Below are 26,901 nucleotides of genomic sequence, written 5' to 3' on the forward strand. Positions count from 1 at the left end.
GGAAGACAGGCACAGATGTTAGCTCAGGGCCACTCTTCCTCAGCAAAGAGGAGGATTGGTGGCGGATGTTAGCTCAGGGCTATTCTTCCTCAAAAAAAAAAAAAAGATTGTCTCTAGAGAACATTGAGAACAATGCTTTTTCAGACACATTCTGATATTCAAATTCACTTTATAACACAATTATAGATTAACCTTTTAATTACATCTTTCTTAAAAAGCTGTCAGGTTTCCATTTCTTCGGGAGATATTTTCACTAGTGTGTTGTTCAATTCCACAGGTTAAGCTTTCTTCATTATTATTAAGAACTTCATACATATTAGAGAGATTGCCATTCACTGCTTTTTCGTCTTTTCGTAAAGACACAGGCAGACTTGCTAGACTAAAGCTGACGTCTTTAAAGGCATGCAATAAGAATATTCCCACAATGATTGTAAAGAAGCCACTCAAAGTACCAATGACATCATCAACAGGCATATCTTGCCACTCCTTAAAAAGAATAGCTGAACAAGTTAAAACTGATGTTGTAAAGAATACGTAATATATTGGAGTCACGATGGAAGTGTTGAATATGTCCAGGGCCCTGTTCAGGTAATTAATCTGTGTGCTCACACAGACTATAAGGCTCAACAGCAGAATCCAGGCCAGGGGATGTCGTAGTACAGGCTTTCCAGCAAACAGCTCTTTGATAGCAATACCCAGGCCCTTAACACAGGAGACAGAAAACGCTCCAATGACAGAGCAGATTGTTATATACACAAGAATGTTTGTCTGTCCATGGCGAGGTCCCACCACGAAGATTAATATCAAGGATACAATGACCACAAGTGTTGCAAAGACCACAAAACCTGGAGGAGGCAAAGTAAAGTTATATTTAGTCAAATATTTAAGTACCAAAAGAAAACTGAGAATCCAAAACAAAATATTAACTCAATAGGAAGGAGAAAAGGTGTGGCCCTAACATAAAAATCAGCTTTCTTTTGCTTTCCCAGCAAAAGCACACTCATAAAAATTTAGTTAGATGTACACACTGGAAGATTAAACTATGCTTCACATTCACAAATTGTTATATCACTAACATTTTTAAAGTAGCATTTTAGGCCTCATGATAATTCTATCAAAGAAAATGAAATCAGGCTAATTCACAGCCATCTGTCCTATAACATCTCACTACTCCCCACTCACTGGAGTGCACTAACTCCAAGGACAGATACAAGAGAACAATCAGAAACTTGAGAGAAATCACGAGATGACCTTGAATGCTCAACAACTTATAGCCACTGAAAAAGAACAAGAGTTACAAATCAAATTTGTCCCAAAAGCAGGTAAACTTTTTAGACATCTAGGGATTAAGAGCAAATCAGTAAACAAAACTTGAATACTGTTGGAGTTCTGGTTGAATGTGGAGAACAGAACCCAGCACGATAATGGCTGACAACAGGGTAGCACTGTGGACCTGGCACTTCTCTCAGCAATTTGCACTGATTAACTTATTTAATTCTCACAACTCCCCTGTAATAACAGATACTATCATCCGCATTTTAAGATGAGGAAACTGAGGCATGGAAGTCACATACATATACTCTGCTCCTCAAACTCTACTAATAAAATAAATAGTAACAGAATTTTTAAAGAAGAAAACACAAAAACAAGAACAGGTAAGGAGATGATAGCAACATGTTATGGAAGCCAGAAAGCAGAAGATAACTAATAACTGATAGAGCACCTTTAAGAAAGCTGAATCCCATATCAGCGCTGATTAAAGATTAGAAAGTGGCTCAGTTTGCAGAACACAATGCTCCAAAGATACAAAGTACCTCTGGAAGTAGGGTGAAGGGGAGACTGAAAACAAAGCCTGGCTGAAAATCCATTCAATAAGCAAGGAGACCCCAGATCCCTGACCAGTTCTAGACATCTGAGTGACTTTTCCCCCTCCCACAATGAACTGGAGGACTCTGAGCCAGCTGAGTATGTTGGTGCTGCACAAAAATAGGGGGCTGGGGTAAGGCATACGTCTATGACATTAACTCCCTGGTTCCCACCAACTCCCAGGATGCCGGCAGCCAAGCAGCAGACGTTGCTGGGAATCTGACCAGGCTGATTTTCAGAAGGCAGCCAGGGATCACCAAGAAAAGCACCAAAACAAACAGAAAAAAGCAAAGCCTCTGTTTGCTCCATGTAGACAGAGGAAAACTTCAAAACAGATAAATCACCATCCCACAAAAACAATAAAAACCACCATTAATATCCTCAGAGAGACAATGGTAAAATACCAGAGCAATCAAAGCAGCCAGAACTTGGGAGAATCTGGAGAAAAAGGAAGCACTCTGAGGTTAGGCCAACATTCACCTCTACATTTTCCCTTGAGGCAAGTGCCAATTCCAGAGCAGAGAGTAAGGATGGACATAAAAGCCAGCAAAAAGTGGTGACTTGGGGCTTGTGGAAGTTTCGCTAGACTCGGTAAAAAAAAAAAAAAAAATGCTGGAATTTTGGGCTGCCTAAGCAATTGGGACAAAATGGACCAGGACTCCAGAAAGGACGGAACTGAAGAGACATGAGGCTAAATTTCTGTGTGCTATTCCCCTTAAGGCATTCGTGGGGAAAGAAGCCGTACATACGTACATCAGAGGAGCCAAGTGGAAGGCCTGGTAAGGAGGCCAGAGGGCTCAGCAAAAGGCCCACAGTCTCAGGGTGCTGAGACAGACACTGGCTTTCACAGCTCGCTGAGGTGGAGGGTCCAAGTAAACATTCCAGGCTATCAGTTGAGAGCGAGAAAGGATAGGACCAAAAATAAAGGAAAAATGCAAAGTGGCCCCAACAAAGCTTTAAACAACACTTCACGTTGAAGGCTGCTGTACTCTTACCTGCCAGAAGAAACTTAAGCTCTCTGAGGTAAAAACAATCACTTAGAGCCTTTATACTTTTTAATATACTATGTCCAACATTCAATCAAAACTGCCAAAATACAAAACTAAATGACTGAAAACAAAAGAAAAAACAGATCATAGAAACAGGCCCACAAATAATCCTGATATTGAAGTTTGCAAAAACTTTAAAATAACTAAGACTCTCCAGGGACCTGCTGCACGATACCATGCATGTGGCTGACAATACTGTACTGTACATATGCAAACTGCTGGGAGTGTGAACTACATGTTATGTGTTTTCTGCTACAACAAAAAAATAAAATATCAAAAAACAAAAGTAAGCTCTTGGAAATGAAAAATATAATAGCAGAAATAAAAACTCAAGGGCTTGAAGATAAAACTGAGGAAATATCCCAGAAGGTAGAGCAAAAAGGCAAAATGGTAAAAATATGAGGAAAAAGTAGGTAAGAAAATTCACGGTCTAGTTCAGGAGGTGCAATCAATAGAAGAAGAATTTCACAAAGAGAAAACAGAGAAGAATATCAAAGGAGTAATTCACAATTCTAGAGTAAGGCATGAATTTTCAAGTTAAAAAGATCCATTAAGTAGCTAGCACAATGGATAAAAACTGACCCATATCTAGGCATGTCAGTGGGAAATGTCAGACAATGACAGCAAAGAGGACACCCTAAAGGTTTCCAAAGACAAAAGATCAGTCATGTATAAAAGATGAAAAATCGACTGCGTGTGATTTCTCAGCAGCAATATTGGAAGTAAGAAGACAAGTGATCACAGTAGATTAAAGACATTTTGATATATACAAGGTCTCAAAAAGTCTCATCTCTTCTGTGCCTTTCTTGTCTCCTACAAGAGTGGCTCCACCAAATGAAGGAGTCAACCCAAGAGACAAGAGATCCAAGAAGAAACAGAAAGTGAAGTAGATCCCCCAGGATATTGATGAGGAAAATCCAGGATGACAACTGTGTGGGCAGCCTCAAGATACCAGTCTAGACTGAGGCCAAACTATGCTCTCGGAGAGAGATCTAGAAGAGATGAGACTGTAAGAACACCTAAGCTGTGTGAAATTACTGACAGCAGAATTAGACCACTGGGGAAGAGCTTCAAGATGGACTGATAAATCCATAGAAAACTAAGCCAACAAGATAATTAGTAGTTCATGAAAAATATAAGTCAAACAAGAAAGGAAAAGTAATCATAATGTATTATATGTCTAAGCCGAGAATAAAAGTAGTGATAATAATGCAAACAAGTCATTTAAACAAAACTAAATAGATTCAACAGGTAACAGATATAATAGATAATGCCTAAAGCCAAGAAGTAGTATCAGTATAAACACATTTAGAGACACATCATTAAAGAGCAAAAGAAACAAGGGGTTAGGAGCTGGCAGAGGAGAACAACTTATTTTTCATAATAAGCCATGTAGAACAATTTGCCTCTTTAGATGCACATAAAATTTGGATTAAAACAAAAACTAAACTAAAAAGTAAAATATTGTAAGACTAATAATAAAGCTTTTCTTTTTTCTTACCTGGATCCCCTAGTTTGTGAGACATTTCATTTAAAGTCTCAATCTCCTCTTCTTTTGGAGCATGAATGACCATAACTGTAGATCCTAGAATACTTAGCAAACATCCAATTTTCCCATGAAGATTAAGTCTTTCATTTAGAAAGTATGAAGAAAGAATGGCACTAAAATGGGGGGAAGGTGGAGAACATTAAAATAATCAGCTATTTTTCTCATTTTAAATATTAAAACAACTCAGAATTTAAATTACTGAAAACTAAAACAATGAGCTTATAAAGATTCTTTAGCCAAGCTAAAGAAAATGCACAATCATAAAGTGAAAGTTTCTAAGAGAACCATCTGCTTCATCATACAAAAACCAGTATAGTCACCATCTCTCTACTGTAGGAAATCAATATGAAATTTAGAATAAATGGAACTGTGGTACAAATTTATATCCTAATTAAGAATCTACATCCAAACCAATGCTTAAAATTTGCTCAACTTTAATTTATCCCTACTGGTTGATGTATCCTTCTTACATGTTCATTTAATTCTATATAATTTGCCTATTAATTAAATTATCATTTCAATATTTCATAGCTAGTTTTATCCAAGTCTTAAAAAAAATAAAGTATAAACCTATAAACATAATGGCAAAATATAGAGAAAATTAAGGGTAAAAGACAAGTACCAAAATATATCTTTATATAGTATATATAATATAATATAGTATCTTGAAAAATTGCATAATTTACATATAATATTGTTTTTATACATGCTATCTTGAAAAAACAATACCTACCTAGCAATCAACTTGGGAATAGTAACCAAAATCCAGACTTTAGTCTGGGCTTAGCTTTTGGGCTAATCATTGAAATACCGGAAATAGGATTAAGTCTTGGACTGCTCGTTCCAAACAAGGACCCCAAGCCAGTCTTCAGGGGCACATAACCCTGCCCCAATGCGTGATTTTCTGTAGTATAGTAATCTATTCAGCACCAACCCCCACCTACCAAATGTACATGTGTCAAATGATAAATGTGACAAGTGTAACTTTGGAATTAAAAAAAATTGAAATCAAAGCAGAACTAGTGCTGGCTCTGAATACAAGACAACACACAAGGGCATTTTCTGCACAAAGTGACAGTTTGCCCATGCACAGAAGATAACTTTTTAAAAGCAAATTACTACACAGCATTAGAAAAAAAGTTCTCAAGGTTGTTTAAATGTAAATGATTCTGAACATGTGTAATTAGATGGTACTGAACACTCTTTAGGGACTACAACACTGCCCGCTGTTTCGACACATGAAGCACAGTCCCTTACCTTACTAGGACGCTGAGAGCTCCTAATGGAGTCACTAGGGTGGCTGGTGCAAAGGCATATGCAGCAAAGTTGGCCACTTCGCCCGCTCCCACTGGGAGATGGACAACAAAAGAAAACTCTCAGATAGGAACATATCTACTCAAAATGGAAATGCCTACATTTTATTTACATATTTTTATATACTATTTCAACTGTATTTAGTAATTTCCATATTTTCTCCATTCATAAGGGTTCTCCTATAAATTATCAACATTAGAAGAGTCCAAACCAATTAAAAACAATTTATGCTTACTTTTTTTAAAATAAGAAATGTTAGTAGATACTTATATCCTATGATAACAAGCACAAATCAATTAAAAGCAGCTAAAACTGATGTGAAAGCACTTTTCTCCAGTATTTTTCTCTGGCTTTTTTAAAAAACCCAACACTTATATTCAAAAGATATCCTTGGGTACCTACTATGTGCCAGATGCTGTTCTAGGATCAGGATATACAGTAAGGAACAAAACAGATACTGCTTTCCTAAAACTTACATTTTAGTGGGGAAAACAGACAAAATACTGTGTCAAGGGTTTAAACATATTATCTAGAAAAACAAAGCAAGGGAAAGGAATAGAGTGCTTGCTGGTGAGGGCAGGATCACGGTGCCAGGCAAGGGCGCTCTGAGGGAAACTGACCAGTCTGATATGAAGTGATGGATGTACCTGCAGCTATGTGTGGGGAGAACCCCAAGCAGGGAGAACAGCAAAGACAATGCCTGGCTTGTCTGAGCCTCAAGGAAGGTAGGGTGGCTCCAGCAGAGCAAGAAAGGGGGAGAGTGGCCGGGGAGTCAGAAGCAGCCAGGGTCACGTGGTACAGGACCTTTGTGAGTCCTGATAAGGATTTCCTCTGAATTGAAAAAGTCACTGGGGAATCTTATGCAGAGGAGGGACATGATCTCATAAAAGGATCACTCACCTCCTGTTTTGACAAGTTTCACTTAGCAGTGTATGGGAGCTCCCTTTGTCCCACCCTCTTCCCAACACTGGGCACTGTTAGATTTAAATGTTTGCTACTGTGTTACCAGGAAACAGGATTATTTTATCATGCTTTCAATTTGCATTTCCCCTTTACATGTGTTTACTGGCTAAGTGAAATCTTTCAGTGAAGCAGCTGTTCAAGTTTTTCCCCCATTTTTCTATTAGGCTGTTTTCTCTTATTGATTTGAGGTAATTCTTTATATATTTTGGACATGAATCTTTTGTAGGTTAAAAACATTGTAATTATTTTTTTTACACTCCGTGATTTGCCTTTTCATTCTCTTAAACTTTTGACCCAAAAGTAGTTCTTAATTTTGATGTCAAGTTTTAAAATATTTTCCTTCATGGTTAGTGCTTCATACAACTTGGATAAGAAGTCTTTGTGGAAATTCTTTATCCTAGTCCTTTAGTGTTCGCTTTTCACATTCAAGCTTATGAACCATCTGGAGCTGATCTTTATGTATGGAATGAGGTCAGAATCCAATTTTATTCTTATCCATATGGATTGTTACAGCAATATTTACTGAAAAGCACATTTCCTTACTTCAATGCCACCTATGTCATAAATATACTGTCCATGGGTCTGTTTCAGGGTTCCCCATTCTATTCTATTGGTCTGTGTACCTATCTTGGCACAATATCATACTGACTTGAATTAGCGTTAACTTCATAATAAGTCATGATATCCAGTAGCACAAATCCTTTCACCGCTTCATCTTAAAGACTATCTTTGCTTTTCTTGGACTTCTGTATTTTCATACAAATATTAAAATCAACTTATTATGTACCACATAAGCACCTAGGGTTTTAAATGGAATAGTATTTAACCTGTAAGAGAAACGACAACTTTACAATAATGAATTTTTTTTTCTTTAAAGATAGGCCCTGAGCTAACATCTGTTACCAATCTTTTTTTCTTCTTCTCCCCAAAGCCCCCAGTACATAGTTCTATATTCTAGTTGTAGGTGGTGCTATGCAGGACACCACCTTAGCATGGCTTGATGAGCGGTGCTGGGTCCACGCCCAGGATCTGAACTGGCGAAACCCGGACCGCTGAAGCAGAGCATGTGAACTTAACCACTCGGCCACAGGGCCACCCCATACAATAACGAATCTTTCAATCCATGAAAATGATATAGCCCTCAATTTTTCTTTTTCTCAGAAATATTTTCGTTTTCTGGGAATCTTTCCCATCTTTATAACTAATTCCAGTTTTTAAAAACTCTATGCAGATGGTAACATCTTAACATTTCATTTTGTTTGCTGATGATATAGAGAAACAAAGTTAAGTTTTGTATGCCGAGTTTTGTCTGTATCCAACCATCTTGCTAAATTTTAATTTTATAATTTGTCTGTATATTTTCACAATTATATAACCAGCAAATAACAACAGTTTATATATTCCTTTCTAATCCTCTATTTTCCCCCTGTGCATTACCCTATTGGCTAGAAATTCCAGTAAACTACTGAAAGAGTGATGAGAGGTCATTCGCTTATTCCCAGTTTCAAAAAGAAAGCCTTCAGTATTTCCCCATTTTGGTGTTTATTCTGTGATCGTTCGAATTTTTTTTGTCTTAGAAATCCTTTATCATATTAAGGAAATTCACTTAAATTACTAATCTGAAATGGTTTCTTTTTAGTCATGAATAGTTGCTGAATTTTACTGAAATTATATAATTTTTCTCCTTCAATATGTTAACGTGGTAAATTACAGTGATTGGTTTTCCAAAATTATGCCAACTTTGCATCCCTGGAATAAATCTAGCTTGCCCATGATGTATTATTTTTTTAGGATTTTTACACATATGTTCATGAATGAGACTAGACTATTTTTCCTTTCTTATTCTATGCCAGTCAGCTTTTGGTATTAAGATTATGCTAGCCTTTTTAAGAAGACCAGGGGAATGCATACCCTTTTTTCTATAATTAGAAAGTTTCTTAAGATTGCAATTATTTCTTCTTTAAATGACTTTGGAACTTGCTAATGAAACCATCTGGGCCCAGGGTTTAATATATGCAAAGGTTTTAAAACTATAGATTTAACTGTATTGTTAGAGAAGTATTCCAGTTTTCTATTTCCTTGTCTTTTTTTTTTTTGAGGAAGATTAGCCCTGAGCTAACATCCCTGCACATCTTCCTCTACGTTATATGTGGGATGTCTACCACAGCATGGCTTTGCCAAGTGGTGCCATGTCCGCACCCGGGATCCGAACCGGAGAACCCTGGGCCGCCAAAGCGGAACGGGCAAACTTAAGTGCTGCGCCACTGGGCTGGCCCCATCCTTGTCAATTTTGATAAATTTCATTGTTCTAGAAATTTGTCGATTTTATCTCTGTTCTTGTATTTACTGGAATAAAACTGTTCATAACATCATGGTAATATCTACAAAACCCTAGTTATATCACTTAGCTATACCACCTTCACCTTTTCGTGATCAGTTTCAATGAAAGGTTCATCAATTTCATTATTCTGACCATAGACACAAATGTTGGCTTTTTAATGCCCTTTGTTTTCTATTTAATAATTCTAGCTCTTCTCTTTATTTGCTTCCCTTTAAATTTGGGGGTTTATTTTGCCATTCTTTTCTTTTTTGAATTAGATGCCTCGCGTTTCTTATTTTCAATTACATTTATTTGAAACCATAAATTTTACTCTAATTACTTCAATTATATTCCACAAGCTATGATATTTTGTATTTGGCATCAACGTATTAAAATACTTTTTAATTTAACCATATTTTAAAAATATTTTCTAATTTCCATTCTGACTTCTTGAACCATGGGTTACATACTATTTCTGTATTTCCACACATCTCTCTGTCCATATGCACTTGAAAAGAATGTAGATCTGAAGTTGAGTTTAGTGACATGTGCCCACTAAGTTAAGTTGTTAAATTTGCTGTTCAAATTTTCTATAGCTTTAAGTTTTACTCTGCTTGCCCTATCAAGTGCTAGGAGTGTTGGAGTAGAACCTCACCACATGATTTTCAATTTATCTGTTATTCCTTGCTGTTCTGTCAACTGCTCCTTTGCATATTTCAAGGCTATATTATTAAAGTTAGAACTGTTAAAGCTCCCTGATGAGTTGAACCTTTGATTTTTAAGAAATAATCAGCTATCTCTAGCACTGTTTGTTGCTTTGAATATATTTTGCCTAGTATCAATAAGAGAAATCTCAACTTTCTTCAGGAATGTTTTTCTGTCCTTCTCTTTCAGCCCTTCTCTATCCTTATGGTTTATATCTGCATCTTGTAAACAGAATGCAGTTGGTTTTTGTTGTTTCTTTTTATCATCCAGTCCAATGCACTTTGCCTTTTAACTGGGGCATTTCACTTAAGGTATTATTGATATACCTGGATTTAAACATACTATCCATCTTCAAAGATTTTTCTTTTTAAATGTTTAAAGGTCAGTAATGAAATACTTCAAATAGTCAGAAAAACAAAATGTCAATAACAGTTATATATAAACAACCCAGACATAACAAATGTAACCATTTCCCCAAATGTGTTTTTTTTGTTTTTTTAAATATTTTATTTTTCTTTTTTTCTCCCCAAAGCCCCGTTACATAGTTGTATACTTTTAGTTGTGGGTCCTCCTAGTTGCGGCATGTGGGACGCCACCTCAGCATGGCTTGATGCCTTGTCTGCGCCCAGGATCCGAACCAGTGAAACCCTGGGCTGCCAAAGTGGAGCACGCAAACTTAACCACTCGGCCACAGGGCCAGCACCCCAAATGTGTTTTGATCTTTTCTTTTTAAAGTAAATGTGTTTTCTTTCTGCTAATATTTTAACAAATAACAAGCATCATGACATCTCACTCCTAACACACATTATCTTAACATACATTATCTTGAAAAATAAGGATACTTACAACTTAAGCTCAAAACCATTATCATATCTAACAAAATTAACAACAAATCCCTAATACCATCTAATGAGCAATTCATATTAACAGTTACCCTATAATCCTCAAAATGTCTTATAGATGGTCTGTTCCTTCTAGAATTCATCAAAGAATTTGTCTGCAACTTCTCAAATACCTTTTTATCTAGGATAGTCTCCCAGTCCTATTTATCCATGACATTGACTTCTTAAAAAGAAAAAACAAACTGGGAGACAGTCTCACTTTCTGGATTTTGCCTGGTTACTTCCATTTTCTTATGTGTCATCTGTCCTGTATATTCTGTCTTTCCTCATCCTTCTTACTTTAAAACTTTTTATTATTCTATTCTTTCCTCCATTAATTATGAAGTTATACACTCCTATCTTTTACTGAATTACTCTTGTAAAAGTAACTCAAGTTATCTTTGTAACATGTATCCTTAACCTGCAACTCTAATGTTAATGTTTTGGCTTTATTCTCCTTCTAGACAAAGCCAGAACCAAAGAATACTTTAATCCATTTTCTCCCTGCCAATTTATTTGTCATCACTTTTTGTGTGTATTATAATGTTATGTATGGACATTTTAAGTCCACTGAACCACTTTATTTTTTATCAAGATTCACTTGGATGCACTCTATACATATTCACCCCTTTCTCTTTCTGCATCTCTAATATTCCATCTGGATAGATTTCTTTGTGCTAACAGAATACCTTGTTAAATTTGCACAGTACACTTCTATCATCGGTTTGTCCAAAACATGTTTAGTTTTATTCTTAAAGAATATTTTCACTGAGTAGAGAATTCTTCTGCCAGCCATTTTTTTTTTAAAGATTTTATTTTTCCTTTTTCTCCCCAAAGCCCCACGGTACACAGTTGTGTATTTTTAGTTGTGGGTCCTTCCAGTTGTGGCATGTGGGACGCCGCCTCAGCATGGTCAGATGAGCGGTGCCATGTCTGCCCCCAGGATCCAAACCAGTGAAACCCTGGGCTGCGGAAGTGGAATGCGCGAACTCAACCACTCCGCCACAGGGCCGGCCCCGTGCCAGCCACTTTTTTCAGCACTTTGGAGATGTATTTCCACTGTATATTTCACTATATATTATACTGTTTTTTAGTATTGAAATATTGTTGAAAACTCAGCTGTCAATCTGTCACCCCTTTGAGGGTATTTTTCCCCTCTGACTCCTTTTAAGATACTGTCTTTGGTTTTCATCAGTTTTACTACAATGTGCATAGGTCCAGTTTTCTCTTTACAGATTCTGAGTAGGTCTTGTTAGACTTCTTGAATCTGTAGTTTGATAACTTTGGACAGTTCTGGAAAGACCTCAGCCATTTTTTCCAAACATTGCTTCTCCTCCATTCTCTTTGTCCCTTCTTATCCTAAGACCCCAAGTATTCACTGAATCCTCTAAATTCCATAACACTCTTATCTATATTCTCCATCCTTTTGTCTCTGCTTCATTTTAGATGATTTCTTCCAAACTATCACCAGTTCACTAAGGCTCTGTTCAGCCATGCCTTAATCTACTGTTAAACCAATTCACTCCATTTTGTTATTGCACTTTTCAATTCCATAATTTATTTTTAGTTCTTCTGCAAATCTGCAATGCCACTGGAGTTCCCAGTTTATTGCTAGAACTACAGTTCTTTATAGTAAGCACGGTTTTTTTATGGTCTTGATACTTCCAATATCTGGAGAGCCTGTGGGTCAGTTTCTATCTATTGTTTTTGCTAAATTTTCTTAATCTCATCTGCCTTTTTTTTCCTGGACATTTTCTTTTTAAAATTACATAGAGAAACAGTTTAAGGTCAGGAGGATATTATATCCTCAAGAGAAAACTTGTTTTCTTCTGCTAGATGCCAGAGAGCCCCAGTGGTTCAGGACCAAGGCTAGAGATGACCTAGTCCTCAGGAATGACCAGGGATTGCATAGTCTCCACCTCAATCCCAAGGTGCAGCCTTTCTAGAGTACCAGAATGGTTCCTATTCTGGGCAGCACCTGACTCTCACTCACATTAATCTAGTTCAAAGGTTCACTTTCTCTCTCAGCTGTCTGCTCTGGAGTCTGCAATTACCTCTAGGGCAGAAGTGTCTCCAGCTTGTCCTTCTGAGCTCTACATCTTTTCCTGATCTTGCCTTGGTAATTCTTCACTATTGTGTTGGCTTTTTGATGCTTTTAAGAAGATGCTTTTTATATCCTGTCCAGCCTTTTAACTTGTTTTTAGCAAATCTTATCAGTTCTATCTTCAAAACACATCCAGAATTCTACCACTTCTCACCACATTCACTGCAACCATCCTGGTCCATGTCACCACCACCTCTTCCCTGATTATTGCCATAGCTTCCTACCTGGTTTCTGATTCTGCCCCTATGTAGTCTTTATGCCTCAACATAGCTGTCTGAGCAATCCTATTAAAACCTACGTCAGGTCATGTCACCCCTTCACTCAAAAGTCTCCAATGACTTCCCATCAAACACAAAAGTCCAAATCCTTTCTATGACCTACAAAGCCCCACATGATCGAGGCCCTCATTACTTCTCTGAACTTATCCCCTGCTACTTCCCCCAACATTCACTCCCTTACTATTCTTGCCTCTTTAATGTTCCTGAGGTTTTAGTAATCCAATGCTGCCTAACAAAGCACCCCAAATTTGACAGCTTAAAACAGCAAAAGCCATGTTTTCTGTTGGTCAGGACTTCGTGTTTTCTCATAGTTTCTGTTGCTAAAGGCTTCAGGAAGGGATCAGTAGGTACTTCTTAGAGTTCTTCAAGAAACTGCAGTCAAGATATAATCTGGGATGCAGTCATCTGAAGGCTGGACTGGAGCTGGAGGAGCCATGTCCAAGGTAGCTCAGTCAAATGACCAGCAAGTCGGTACTGGTTGGAGCCTGGGGACCTCTCTTCAGGTTGCCTGAGTGTCCTCACGGCACAGCAGCTGGCTTCCCTCAGAGTGAGTGATCCAAGCAATCAAGACAAAACCACAATGCCTCTGATGACTTAGCCTCGGAAGTCACACATCATCACTTCTGCTGTAGTCTTTGGTCACACTGGACCAGCCCTAATTCAGTGTGAGAGGGAATTATACAAAGGTGTGAATACCAGAGGGCAACAATCTTTGTGGCCTGTCTTGGAGGATGCCTATCACACTTCAATAGGCCAGGCATGGTCCCACCTCACGGCCTTCAAATTTATTGTTTCCTCCTGCTTAGAAGATTCTTCCCCTGAATATCCATATGGCCTGCTCCCTCACTTCCTTTACATCTTTTACTCAAATATTATCTTCTCAGTGAGGCCTGCCCTGGCCCCGCATCTAAAATTTAAACCTATCTATCCTTCATTTTATTACATCCCTTCCCTACTTTGCTCCTAGCAAATGTTAGTATTTATCACTAACACATACACAGTCTAATGTATTCATCTTATTTATTGTCTTCCATCTGGAATAAGTCTCAGGTGGATGAGGATTTTTCTGTTTGTTTATTTGACTAGCTTATCTCCAGCACCAAGAACAATACTGGCTTACCACAAATGACCAATAAATATTTGTTGGATGAATAGTCAAATCAGTGTCTTTGTTATTTCACCCACTTTTAAGCTTAGAAAGAATATTTACATAATTTACTTCTCAATATTTTGAAGGCTCAGTGTCTTAAGGATCATTTTTTCTATGTACTTTTTTAAAAGTAATCATCAAAATAAACATGGACAGTCTTATCAAATGAATACCTCCTTTCCAATTTGGAATGAAAATCAATGGAGTGGCAGTAATCAAAACCAGGCTATTTTCTATGATCTTTCACTTTCAAAATGACCTTCTTAAGCTGTGCAGAATTTTTAAAAACACATAGGTATATCAGACATTTTAATCAGACAGGTAAAACAAAGTTTTCTCATTTAAATTAAATGAGCTATTAAACTGCTAAATGACTTTTACCAGGCTTAAATTTTACATATTTTGAGTTTGTTCACAAAAACAACAGGATTTATGTAAAGTTTTAAGATTTGCTAGTAATGAGGCTGTTAGTATATGCAAATATTTCAATATACAGCTATAATATTTTCTTCAAATGTTCTCTATACATACTTGATAGCAGTCCAGCCCACCACAACCATTCTTTAAGATATGCATGGCCACCTTGACCTGTGAATGAAAAAATATTTCACTTGTTTGGAAGATTATCAGACTCCTATAAATTTATGACAACTATTAGTAATGACAGATTTTAAAATATCTCATTTGTTGACTATTACCACTTTGAATAAAGGTTTCGTCATGACTGTTATAAGGGAATTTTTTAGATAAAATTTTTACAATTAACTTAAAAAAGGGATGTGACGATCAGGTTAAAAATGTTTAGGTTTGTACTATACGGTTGAGTGAAGGAATTAAATTAATCCTTATATTCAGATCATACTTCATTCTTTTGTCTCACAAACTCAGCTTCAATAAACAAAGTAAAGAAAATGAACCAATAAGAAGTAGCCCAACTTCAAATGAATTAGTCTGAAAGTGGAGAAGCCATTTAGGTATGAATTAGCCCCACTTATGAGGTAGTAACTTTGGAGAAGAGGGTCCTGTACTAAACAGATACAAAAAGATTGAACACTGCTCACAGTCTACGGCTCCTGGGATGCTCATCCTGCTTTTTTACTTGACTTTCTTCCCAACCAAACTAATAAAATCAGGAAGTAACCAGTACTTAAGCTATTGTCCAAAAAAAAGGCCAATGTGAATGAACCCTTTGACAAGCATGTCCACCATGAACAATAAGAATACCTGCCTTAGGACCAAGAATGAGGAATATACTTATTCAAGCAGTATATGCCAATACTTTCTCCTCTGTCCATTAAACTCCAATAGAGACTATTGTTTCAAGGTTGATTAGGTTTGGCCATAGAGATGGCAGGAAAAAGAAAGAAGGTGGTATTGTTTTACTGCCAAAGCAGGTCTTCCTATGAGAAGCAGGTCTAGAACTGAAGCAGAGGCTGCATGATGGAACATGACCCAAATGAAACATAATGCTGGGAGGTGAATGCACCAGACACAGTCGGGGTTCAATCAAATCAAGTATCCCCGCAGGGTCTCATGACTTCTCAGCAGTTTCTGGGGAAACAAGTTACACTACCCTTGAGAAGTTCACTGAACTGAGCATTCTTCAACCCAGGGAAGCCCTCTCTTACCTTCCTGCAAATTTGAGATCATCAAGAAAAATGTCAAAGATAAAGGTCAAACTTCTACAATCATAGACAAAAGATCCTAGCCTTCAATAAGATTCTGATTCTATTCACAGACCCTTATTTCTCTGCAGACATATCAAAATTTAAAGAAACAGCTGGAGATTAATTGGGCATTGGTCCCTATTCTCATTTTGATAATAACTGTAGGACTGATTTATTTATTAACTAACATTTTGACATTTCCTTTTTCTCATTACAAAACCGATGTTTGATTCCCTATAAACATTTACAACTCTTGCAAAGTTCAACTTTTGAATATACTCACTAGGAATGAAGATGTGACCTCATAAAGCAAAGAACCTGAGTACATGAGCACACACTGATGTCATTTCAAAGTCACACAGGACATACCTACCTGCTCTCATGGAGCCTTTTCTGGCAAGTCGCAGAAGGCCTTTTTTTTTCAAAATGAAACTCCCTCCAATGAAAATGCTGGAGCTCATAGCCAATCCCAGACCAATATAAAAGTCATATTTTCCATGCCCCTGGCTCATTTCGTTTGTTACTTAAGAAGTTCTTGTGAATCACATTGATCACAGAACAGAGAAACTGCTGGTAATGGAGGCAGGATGATGCAGTCTTCAAATCTAAACAATGCAAAACAAAATGACATTTTCATAGCATGATCATGATAGCTCATATGCAATTCAAAATTTTACTCCAATTCTCTTCTCATACGGGAATAATACTTCCTTTATTACTACTATTGATAATATATTTACTATTTATATTTAACTCTAATTATATTTCTTACAATTATACTAAAAGGTGGGATCATGATATAAAACCATACTTAAAAACTGAACTCACAGAAACAGAGAACAGATTGGTGGTTTACCAGAGGCAGGGGGTTGGGGGTGAGGCAAATGGGTGAAGGTGATCAAAAGGTACAAACTTGCAATTATAAGATAAGTTCTGGGGATGTAATGTACAGCACAGTTGACTACAGGTAGCAATACTATATTGTATATTTGAAAGTGGCTAAGTGGGTACACCTTAAAAGTTCTGATCAGAAGAAAAAAATTTGTAACTATGTGAGTGATGGATGTTAACTAAACTTACTATGGTAAAATCATTTCACAATATATACATATATATAATCATTACATTGCACATCCTAAATAATACAATGCTGCCTGTCAATGATAAGTGAATAAAACTGGAAAACAAAGAATAACACTGTATTTAAATTGATTTTATGAGCTTTGGTTTCATATTTAAAAAATGTTTCAACCATGCAAATGGATTGGAAGAATAAACATAGTTAAAATGTCCATAAAAGGAACAATCCAACAAGAAGATATAACACTTGTAAATATCTATGCACCCAACATAGAAGCACCTAAATATATAAAGCAATTATTAACACACATAAAAGGAGAAATAGACAGTAACACAATAATAGTAGGGGACTTTAACAATCCACTTAGACCAATCATCCAAACAGAAGATCAATAAGGAAATACTGGCCTTAAACAACACATTTGACCAGATGGACTTAGTGGATATATATAGAACATTCCATTCAAAAACCAAAGAATAGGGGCTGGCCCCGTGGCCAAGTGGTTAAGTTCGCGTGCTCTGCTGCAGGTGGCCCAGTGTTTCGTTGGTTCGAATCCTGGGTGCGGACATGGCACTGCTCATCAAACCACGCTGAGGCAGCATCCCACATGCCACAACTAGAAGGACCCACAACGAAGAATATACAACTATGTACTGGGGGGCTTTGTGGAGAAAAAGGAAAATAAATAAATAAATAAAATCTTTAAAAAAAACAAAACAAAACAAAGAATACACATTCTTTTCAAATGCACATGGAACATTCTCCAGGACTGACCACACAGTAGGCCACAAAACAAGTCTCAATAAATTTAAGAAGATCAAAATAATACCATGCATCTTTTCTGACCACAGAGGTATGAAACTAGAAATCAACTACAGGAAGAAAACCAGAAAAGCCACAAAAATGTGGAGATTAAACAAAATGCTACTGAACAATGACTGGGTTAATGAAGAAATCAAATAAGAAATCAAAAAATTCCTGGAGACAAATGAAAATGAAAATACAACATGCCAAAATCTATGGGATACAGCAAAAGTGGTTCTAAGAGGGAAGTTTATAGCAATTCAGGCCTACCTCAACAAAGAAGAAAAATCCCAAATAAACAATCTAACAGCACATTTAAAGGTACTGGAAAAACAAGAACAAACAAAATCCAAAATCAGCAGAAGGAAGGAAAGTAATAAAAATTAGAGCAGAAATAAACGAAATAGAGACTAAAAAAAAAATAGAAAAAATTAATGAAACCAAGACCTGGTTCTTTGAAAAGATAAACAAAATTGAAAAACTCTTAGCTAAACTCACCAAGAAAAAAAGAGGGAAGGCTCAAAGAAAGAGGGGAAATTACAGCGGACACCTCAGAAATACAAAAGATAATAAGAGAATACTATGAAAAGCTGTACGCCCACAAATTGGATAACCTAGAAGAAATGGATAAATTCTTAGAAACATACAACCTTCCAAAACTGGACCAAGAAGAAGTAGAGAATTTGAATAGACAAATCACCAGTAAGGAGATCGAAATAGCAATCAAAAACCTCCCAAAAAATCAAAGTCCAGGACCAGATGGCTTCCCTGGTGAATTCTACCAAACATTCGAAGAAGATTTAATACCTATCCTTCTCAAACTCTTCCAAAAAAGTGAAGAGGAGGGGAGGCTTCCTAACTCCTTCTATGAAGCAAACATTATCCTGATACCAAAACCAGACAAGGACAACACAAAAAAAGAAAATTACAGGCCAATATCACTGATGAACATCGATGCAAAAATCCTCAACAAAATACTAGCAAATCGAATACAACAATACATTAAAAAGATCATACATCATGATCAAGTGGGTTTCATTCCAGGGATGCAAGGATGGTTCAACATCCACAAATCTCAATGGCATTTTTCACGGAAAGAGAACAAAGAATCCTAAAATTCACATGGGGCAACAAAAGACCCCTAACAGCTAAAGCAATCCTGAGAAAAAGAACAAAGCTGGAGGCATTACATTCCCTGACTTCAAAATATACTACAAAGCTAGTAATCAAAACAGCATGCTACTGGTACAAAAACAGCCACACAGATCAACAGACAGAATTGAAAGTCCAAAAATAAAACCACACATCTATGGACAGCTAATCTTTGACAAAGGAGCTAAAAACATACAATGGAGAAAGGAAATTCTCTTCAATAAATGGTGTTGGGAAAACTGGACAGCCACATGCAAAAGAATGAAAGCAGATTATTATCTTTCACCATACACAAAAATTAACTCAAAATGGATCAAAGACTTGAAGGTAAGGCCTGAAACCATAAAACTCCTAGATGAAAATATAGGCAGTAAACTCATTGACATAGGTCTTAGAATGATCTTTTTGAATACCATGTCTACTCAGACAAGGGAAACAAAAGAAAAAATAAACAAGTGGGATTTCATCAGACTAAAGAGCTTCTGCAAAGGAAAGGAAACCAGGATCAAAACAAAAAGATAACCAACCAACTGAGAGAAAATATTTGCAAATCACATATCCAACAAGTGGTTAATCTCCATAACATATAAAGAACTCACACAACTCAACCATAGAAAAACAAACAATCCAATCAAAAAATGGGCAGAAGATATGAACAGACATTTTTCCAAAGAAGATATACAGATGTCCAATAGATACACGAAGATGTTCAACATCACTAATCATGGGGAAAATGCGAATCAAAACTATACTAAGATACCACCTTATACCCATTAGAATGGCTATAATCACCAAGACAAAAAATAACAAATGTTGGAGAGGCTGCGGAGAAAAGGGAAGCCTCATACGCTGCTGGTGGGAATACAAACTGGTGCAGCCACTATGGAAATCAGTATGGAGATTTCTCAAAAAATTAAAAATAGAAATACCATATGACCCAGCTATCCCACTACTCGGTATTTATCCAAAGAACTTGAAATCGACAATTCAGAGAGACTTATGCACCCCTATATTCACTGCAGCATTATTCACAATAACTAAGACATGGAAGCAACTCAAGTGCCCATCTACTGATGACTGGATAAAGAAGTGGTATATATACAGACCATGGAATACTACTCAGCCATAAAAAAAGACAAAATCATGCCGTTTGCAACAACACGGATGGATCTTGAGGGTACTATGTTAAGTGAAATAAGCCAGACAGAGAAAGACAAGAACCATATGATTTCACACATATATGGAAGACAAACACACAAAGAGAACAGTTTAGTGGTTACCCAGGGGGTAAGGGTTTGGGAGGGTGGCACAAGGGGCAAAGAGGCACATTTATATGGTGACTGACAAATAATAATATATAATTGAAATTTCACAATGTTATAAACTATTATGACCTCAATTAAAAAAATCTTTCTAGTCTTAGATCATGGCCCATAGCAACAAAAGTTTGCTGATAAGAAAAATAATTTGATAGAATGAAAATCAGCCACAAAAATTTACAAATCTAGGGGCCGGCTCAGTGGCACAGCACTTAGGTTCGCACATTCCACTTTGGTGGCCCAGAGTTTGCCAGTTCAGATCCCAGGTGCGGACCTATGCACTGCTTATCAAGCCATGCTGTGGCAGGCGTCCCACATATAAAACAGAGGAAGTGGACATGGATGTTAGCTCAGGGCCAATCTTCCTCAGCAAAAAGAGGAGGATTGGCAGCAGATGTTAGCTTGGGCTAATCTTCCTCAAAAAAAAAAAAATTTACAAATCTAGTTTATAAATACAATTATCAGTTTCACAAACATGTCCTTTTTGAATAATCTATACAGAGAAACTCAAAACGTTCTCATCCATACATTTTCTTCTCAGAAATCTATGTAGATGTAAGCATATAGTAATTTATTTCTTACTTGGGGGTGAATAGGAAGAAGGCAGATTTCACATTACTTTGTTAGCAAAGGATGAGGATTCTAGCAGACAGATGTTTGGCAGGGTACAGATGTGGTACTGATGTAATTTTTAGAGAACACGAGGGCCACGCACCTAGAGGGCTCAAGCCATAAGACCAGACAGGAAGCAGAAGCTTACCAAAGACTGAAAATTTTTTTCCATGTGGTCAACTCATGAACTCTGCTGAGAAAAAAACATTCTTCAGCAACAAGATTTATGATTGGTTAAACTAACTGCCAGTCCAATTTTCTGGTATGTCTTGTGATTTTTAGTCTCACAGTTTAACTACTGAGTCCCAGAATTAATCTGCAATTGAGTCAGGATCCTCCCTCACGCATTAACCCTCGCTGACTAGCCAAGTTTTTCCTTTCTCCAGGTTGTGAGACTCTGGCCTTTAACAAAAGCAACTTAATTTCCTATCTACCTAGCCCCTCAATTACTTTATCCATCCACTCCAACAGTATTTACTGACATATGCTGTGCGCACTAAGCACTATGCTAAGCTCTCTGCATAGAATGGTGATAGCTTTTAGTGTTCAGTGGGGAGACAGACAAGAGACAATTAAATAAGGGGTGATGATGTACTGTAATAACGGTAAACGGTATTATCACACTGAGCTGACATTCCAAATAAAAGGAAAGGGTCAGTGTTTTGATTTGCCTGTTGAGTTACATTACGGTCCCCAGAACACTCCCATGAGAATAGTCTTCTCTACCCCGATAATTTGGGGCATGGCCATGTGCTTGTTTTCGACAATGGGAAGTGGGTGTAAGTGACAGGGTGCCAGTTCCAAGTCTAGACCTAAGATGACCCTCACAGTTCTGCTTGTCCCTTTGCATTCTGCCATCACTCTGTGAAAAGCAAAACAGACAGACCAGAGTCACCGCCGCTGACCCATAGACCTGTGAGCATGATCATAAAATGACTATAGCTTATTGCTACGTGCCGCTGAGACAGCTAAGTTATATACCTGAACAGGCTTACTACAGGTAACTATAAAATTCCCATCAGATTTTTTTAAAACCAAAACATGCCTGCAGAAAATGGGGATCCCTGTTAAAAGATGAGTGCTAGGCACACAGGGGTTCACTGTATTATTCTCTCTACTTTTGTGTATATTTGGACATTTCCATATTAAGGTTTTTAAAACACATTCTGCAGTGCTCAAGAGCTGTAGGGATACCAGGACAGAAACCACTAGCAAGTTCCCAAAGCAAGGTCATATCATAATCTAGGCCAAGATAATACTGAAACATGGAAGGAAGATAAGACACTGAAGTCAGGGATGTCCTCTGAATTTTTCTAAGTATCAGTCACATACAACATGCATAAGATTAGCTGTCTGTCTGAAACCTTTTCAGAACTGATCTGTCTCATAAGGGATCTGGAAAAGTATCCCCAGTCCTCCCAATACCACTCGTGAAGCAAGTTATGTGTTGAGAAAAGTCCTGTAACAATCAGTTTCTATAGCTCCCAGTTTTTCACTCTACAGCCCCCGTGTGACCCTGCATGGTGTGCGGTGTCCTCCTCCCCAGACTGAGTATATGTGCCTAATAAACTGCCCATGCTCTCATCTACCCAGTGTCTGGTATCATAGGGGGAAAATTCCACCCCTACCAACACGGTGACTAGAATAAAGCATTATAACAGAATCTTATTCATTTATCCTAAGGTCACTGAAAGTTCACTGTTCCTAACTTTACTATACCTATATATGAACTTTCTCCATATTTATTTTATGTAAAGTTTCACAATACTATTTAAAATCTATTTCTCTCTTTTTTATTTACTGTGGAAAATTTCAAACACACAAAAGTATACAGAGAAGGCCTTTTCTGACTAGTTTGATCAATCTTACACATGTGGCTAGAGAGCTGCACCCCTCCTGCCTACTTCATTTCCCAATACAGGATAGTGGCTCCCTTAAAATAAGTGGCATCGCTGCCCAGACACACCATGGCCTTCCTGTCCTCCTACCTACTATTTACAGCCTGCTCTTCACTCAAGGCCAGGTCACACTTCAAGCTGTGCTACAAAGAGTTCTCCAACAGCTCTAGTCCACAGGCATTTTTCTCTCCTTTGCACTTATTTTACTTATTGTTGGCCTTATTAAATTTAATTCTCAATGATTATTCTATCTTTGAAGATAAACTCTAAGTTCCCTAAAGACAATGACTTTGGATCTTTGTGGTGGTTTAGACACAAAAGGCACTCATTTATAGTGGCAAATTTGATTTATACACCTTTCTAGAATCCAGGTTATTTGTTTTGTTTATTCACTCATGGAATTACCAGCGTGTGCAGCAGAGAAGGGGAGGAAGAAAGGCAAGCAACATACAATTTGCAAGCTGTCAAATTATAAAGCAGCCTTCAGTCACTAAACTAAGTAAATGTATTATCTCATTTGACTTACAGTTTGAAATAGGACATCAATGTGGATGTCCTGAAAGGAATGAGCTGCTTTGCTATTCTCAGACCTGATAATTCTGCTCCCACTCTCTGTAAAGGTCAATCACAGTTGGGAAACCCTGAAACAGAGATTATTTTTTATTTCTTAAGCATTAACTATGAGGCAGGACCAGGTTTAAAGACAGCTAAACAAGAAAACTTGCTAAGTTTCACTTCAACTAGGTTCTCAAACCAGAGACAAGCTCCAGGTGGCAATCTGTCCATCTCACCTCTCAGAGAAAATCTGGTGGAAGGTTCCACTTCCCCAGCCACTGGCTGTTACTGTTATTTACATGTGGCCATCTGTTCAACAAACATAAGCTGAGTAGATATTATGTGCCAGATACTGCAGTTTTAAAGACGATCAAAAGTCCCCATCCTCAAAGATTCCACAGCTGAGCAAACTGAAAATTCTGAAAATAACCTATTCAAATTTTAAACACAATTTAAAAAACTTTTAGAATTTCTAGCTTGTTCTTTCTAAATTTTAACATAAGTTTCACAACTGACTTTACTAATATTTACAAATACTTATAATGTTAACTTTTGTTAATGCAAGTAGGTCAAAACGAAATGAATACATCTCAAAGAAAATAAAATTATAAACTTGGTCCACCGTCTTCTAAAATGCGGAAAACAGACAATTTAAGCAACAGGAAAACATGAACTAGCATTCTAACATCTGGGAGGAAAGCCTAAATTAAGATTTGCTTTGCAGAATGGCTAACAGTAGGCAACACAATAACCAAAGTTAGCTAACTTCAAAAATTATACCAACTACAAGAGATTTACAGCTTTAAACTTTTGTCATTTCACTCTCAGCACTTTTGACATTTCATTTTCACAAAAGCTTGAAAAGATATGTGATAAGGGCCCCAAGATGAGAAAACAGGCACAGACATGTTAAGTAACTTGTCACACAGCTGGTGGGTAGCAGAACCAGGACTAGAACCCAGGTCTCCTCATTCTCAGCCTTTTGCCTTTCCCACTGTAGTCTCCATTTAGTCCCAGAGGTGGAACAGGAGCAAGTGGCAGCTCAAACCAGGCTCTCAGCATAGGTCATCGTCTTCTTGCTCAATACTCTCCACCCTGTCCTCTGACGGCGGCTTCACCATCCCCATCACCCAAACTGTATACAAGCACCAGATGGAGTCTACCTTTGAAAGACAGCCTCACAGCTCCATGTCTCTCCTGACCCTAATCCAGTTTAAACTCATGCTGCTGACACACTGCTCCATAAAACACATCTCTGCCATCTCATTCTCCTGCTTAAAAACTTAGAATGGCTACCTACTGTTTACAGTAAGAGGACCAAATTTTGCAACCCTGTAACTAAGACCTTTCACCATTTGTTCCAAACTTTATCCTTTAGATCTTATTTCTTAATACTATATTTCACATACCCCATGTTCTACCTGAGATCAACACACTGTTACCATTCTTATCCACTTCTTTTCCTCCTCCATATCTTTGTTTACATTATCTCTTTTTGTCTTTAGGGATCCAGTTCAAAAAGCACCTGTGCAATGAAGCCCTGCTTGAATTCATACGCCAAAGTAATAAGTCTGAATTCCCCAGCCTGCACCTCTTTGGACTCTTTTCTAGCCATTATTATGTAATTATGTACATGACACATATGTGCTTCATTGCGGCTCCCCGTGGACAGGTGATATACTTATCTCACTTACTCAACTAACAAATATTTACATGAATACACACTACGTTCTAGAAAGAGGGATACAGCACCGAATAAAACAGACCAAAACACTGTTCTCATGGAGTTTACCTTCTAGGGAGGTTTACCAACTGGGGAGGTGGGTTGGGAGACTTCTATTTTAACTAGGTTGGTTAGGAGGCCTAGTGGAGAAAGTAACATTGAGCAAAGGCTTAACAGAGAGAGGAAAGGAACAAAGCAGAGAAGCAGCAACTGCAAAGACATGGCGGTATGAGCAGGAATGCAGTTTTCTAGGAAAAGAAAGGCCACTTTGGCTGACACTGAATGAGCAAGGGTAGGTACGTTACCACGACATGGTATTTTTATATAATAGAAATATTCTCAAAACTAGTGTAATTCATTTTTATTATTTCTCCCTAATAGTAATAGCTACCACTTACTGAACACCTATAGAGGCACTGTTCCAGATGATTGTATACATTATTTCTAATCCACACAATAATGAGAAGTATCATTACCCTCACCTTACAGCTAAAGAAACCAAACCTCCCAGAGCTTAAATCACATGCAGAGGACCACACAGAAAATTAGACAACCTGAAACAGAAGGAAAGGGTCCACTGGACTCTACTTCTATATGGGCTGCCCACATCATATTAAAACTTTAGAGTTCTCTGTATTTACTTCTGCCTGGTTTCCACTGCTTTCATTTTTTCTGACCTCTAATTTGACTAATTATTTTTAAAAGCAGTACTTATAAACACTGCAGAACCTAAATCTCCAACCCTAATTTAGCAACACTACTTATAAACTAAAAATTTAACTCACGTGTAAGTTTAACATGGTTTCTCTTATGAAACAAAGGCTGGAAGAGGTTAATTTATTCACTCTCATTTCCTGGTAAATAATATGCCTTATTCTCATTTAAAGTGTTAAACCCTGGCAGAGTGACTCCAGCCTAGAAAGAAGAAAATACAGAAGTAGACAAAAGAACTGAATAGTTACTAAGTTCTTTTTAAAATTTGGTTACTAGCCTCCATACTTGTTTTACTTACCAACTAACATGAAATCTACTCAACCGAGAATATACTGCTCCAAGAGACAGCCTACTGGAATGAACGAAGATCTCTATCCTCTCATATTTCTCCTTATTACTTACAAAAAAAAAAGAGACTAACTGGGCATATGGTATTCATAGGATTTCTAGAAACAAAACTACGATGTAGTCCTGTACTAAGTGAATTGAAAAATCTAGTACAGAGACACAAGCACAAAATTAGATGTATACTGAGTTTTGTACAGTTGTACAAAGAGGGATTCAGTAACTTCATAAAAGTTAGGAAATTAAAATAGCCCTGTTCAAACGTTACAGAAGACTTCTAAGATTTGTTCAACTGTCAGTTAACATCTCCGCAGCAGCCGAAACAATCTTCTAAAACTCACCACAACAAAAGAAACTATTTTAGTGAACACGAGCCCCCGACAGGGCCAAGCCTGGTTTCGGTGGGACTTAATGGCAATTCAATGCACCGTGGGATTCCCCGATGCAGGGTACGCGGAAGACTGCGTCCATCTCAGCGCATGCCGGGCTCAGTCCCCAGGAAGAAGAAAGGCGCCCCAAAAGGGCCCTCCTCGACCCAAACTGGGAGGCCCGCCCAGACTTAGCCCCTTAGCGCCTGCCCGAAAGGAAAATAGAGCGGCGCCCTCACCCTAGCCGGCGGACCGGCGGCGCCGCTTCCCCTCCGCTCTCCGCTCCGGTCACCTCTGCTCACACCTCCACACAGGCCGCATGGGCTCCCCGCTCCTGCGCTCGCGCGGCCAGCGGCTTCGTCGCCGTCCAGTGGGAGGTTCGACCATTCGGATCTGCAAACGTGCGCGTCGCCTCCTCCATGGGGCACCGCCGAGGCGAACCTGCCCCGCACAACCGCGGGCCCCTCAGCAGCCGCAGCCGGTA

The 26,901-nt window shown here is 37.8% G+C and overlaps 1 protein-coding gene across 2 annotated transcripts; it reads right to left on the bottom strand.

Moving 5' to 3' along the window:
• Positions 1-26,901, bottom strand: NIPA2 (NIPA magnesium transporter 2). 2 transcript variants are annotated; one of them, XM_046654854.1, is made up of 7 exons: positions 26,657-26,901; positions 23,239-23,353; positions 16,220-16,451; positions 14,711-14,767; positions 5,722-5,812; positions 4,417-4,577; positions 1-845 (listed from the first exon to the last, which is right to left on the bottom strand). In XM_046654854.1, exons 3-7 carry the CDS (start codon positions 16,356-16,358, stop codon positions 211-213), a joined length of 1,083 nt encoding a protein of 360 aa, XP_046510810.1. In that variant the 5' UTR covers positions 16,359-16,451; positions 23,239-23,353; positions 26,657-26,901; the 3' UTR covers positions 1-210. The 2 variants fall into 2 exon arrangements, with proteins under 2 accessions (XP_046510810.1, XP_046510809.1); XM_046654853.1 differs by lacking the exon at positions 23,239-23,353.

This window comes from Equus quagga, chromosome 2, assembly GCF_021613505.1.
Source record: "Equus quagga isolate Etosha38 chromosome 2, UCLA_HA_Equagga_1.0, whole genome shotgun sequence".
Classification (NCBI taxonomy): domain Eukaryota; kingdom Metazoa; phylum Chordata; class Mammalia; order Perissodactyla; family Equidae; genus Equus; species Equus quagga.

Bases quoted from the DNA above. Each gene is read 5' to 3' on its own strand.
- NIPA2 (XM_046654853.1), bottom strand. From the start codon at position 16,358: ATGAGCCAGGGGCATGGAAAATATGACTTTTATATTGGTCTGGGATTG. The intron at 14,768-16,219 runs GTAGGTATGTCC...TTTCATTCACAG, and splicing joins AAAAGGCTCCATGAGAGCAG to GTCAAGGTGGCCATGCATAT. The intron at 846-4,416 runs GTAAGAAAAAAG...TGCCTCCTCCAG, and splicing joins TCACAAACTAGGGGATCCAG to GTTTTGTGGTCTTTGCAACA.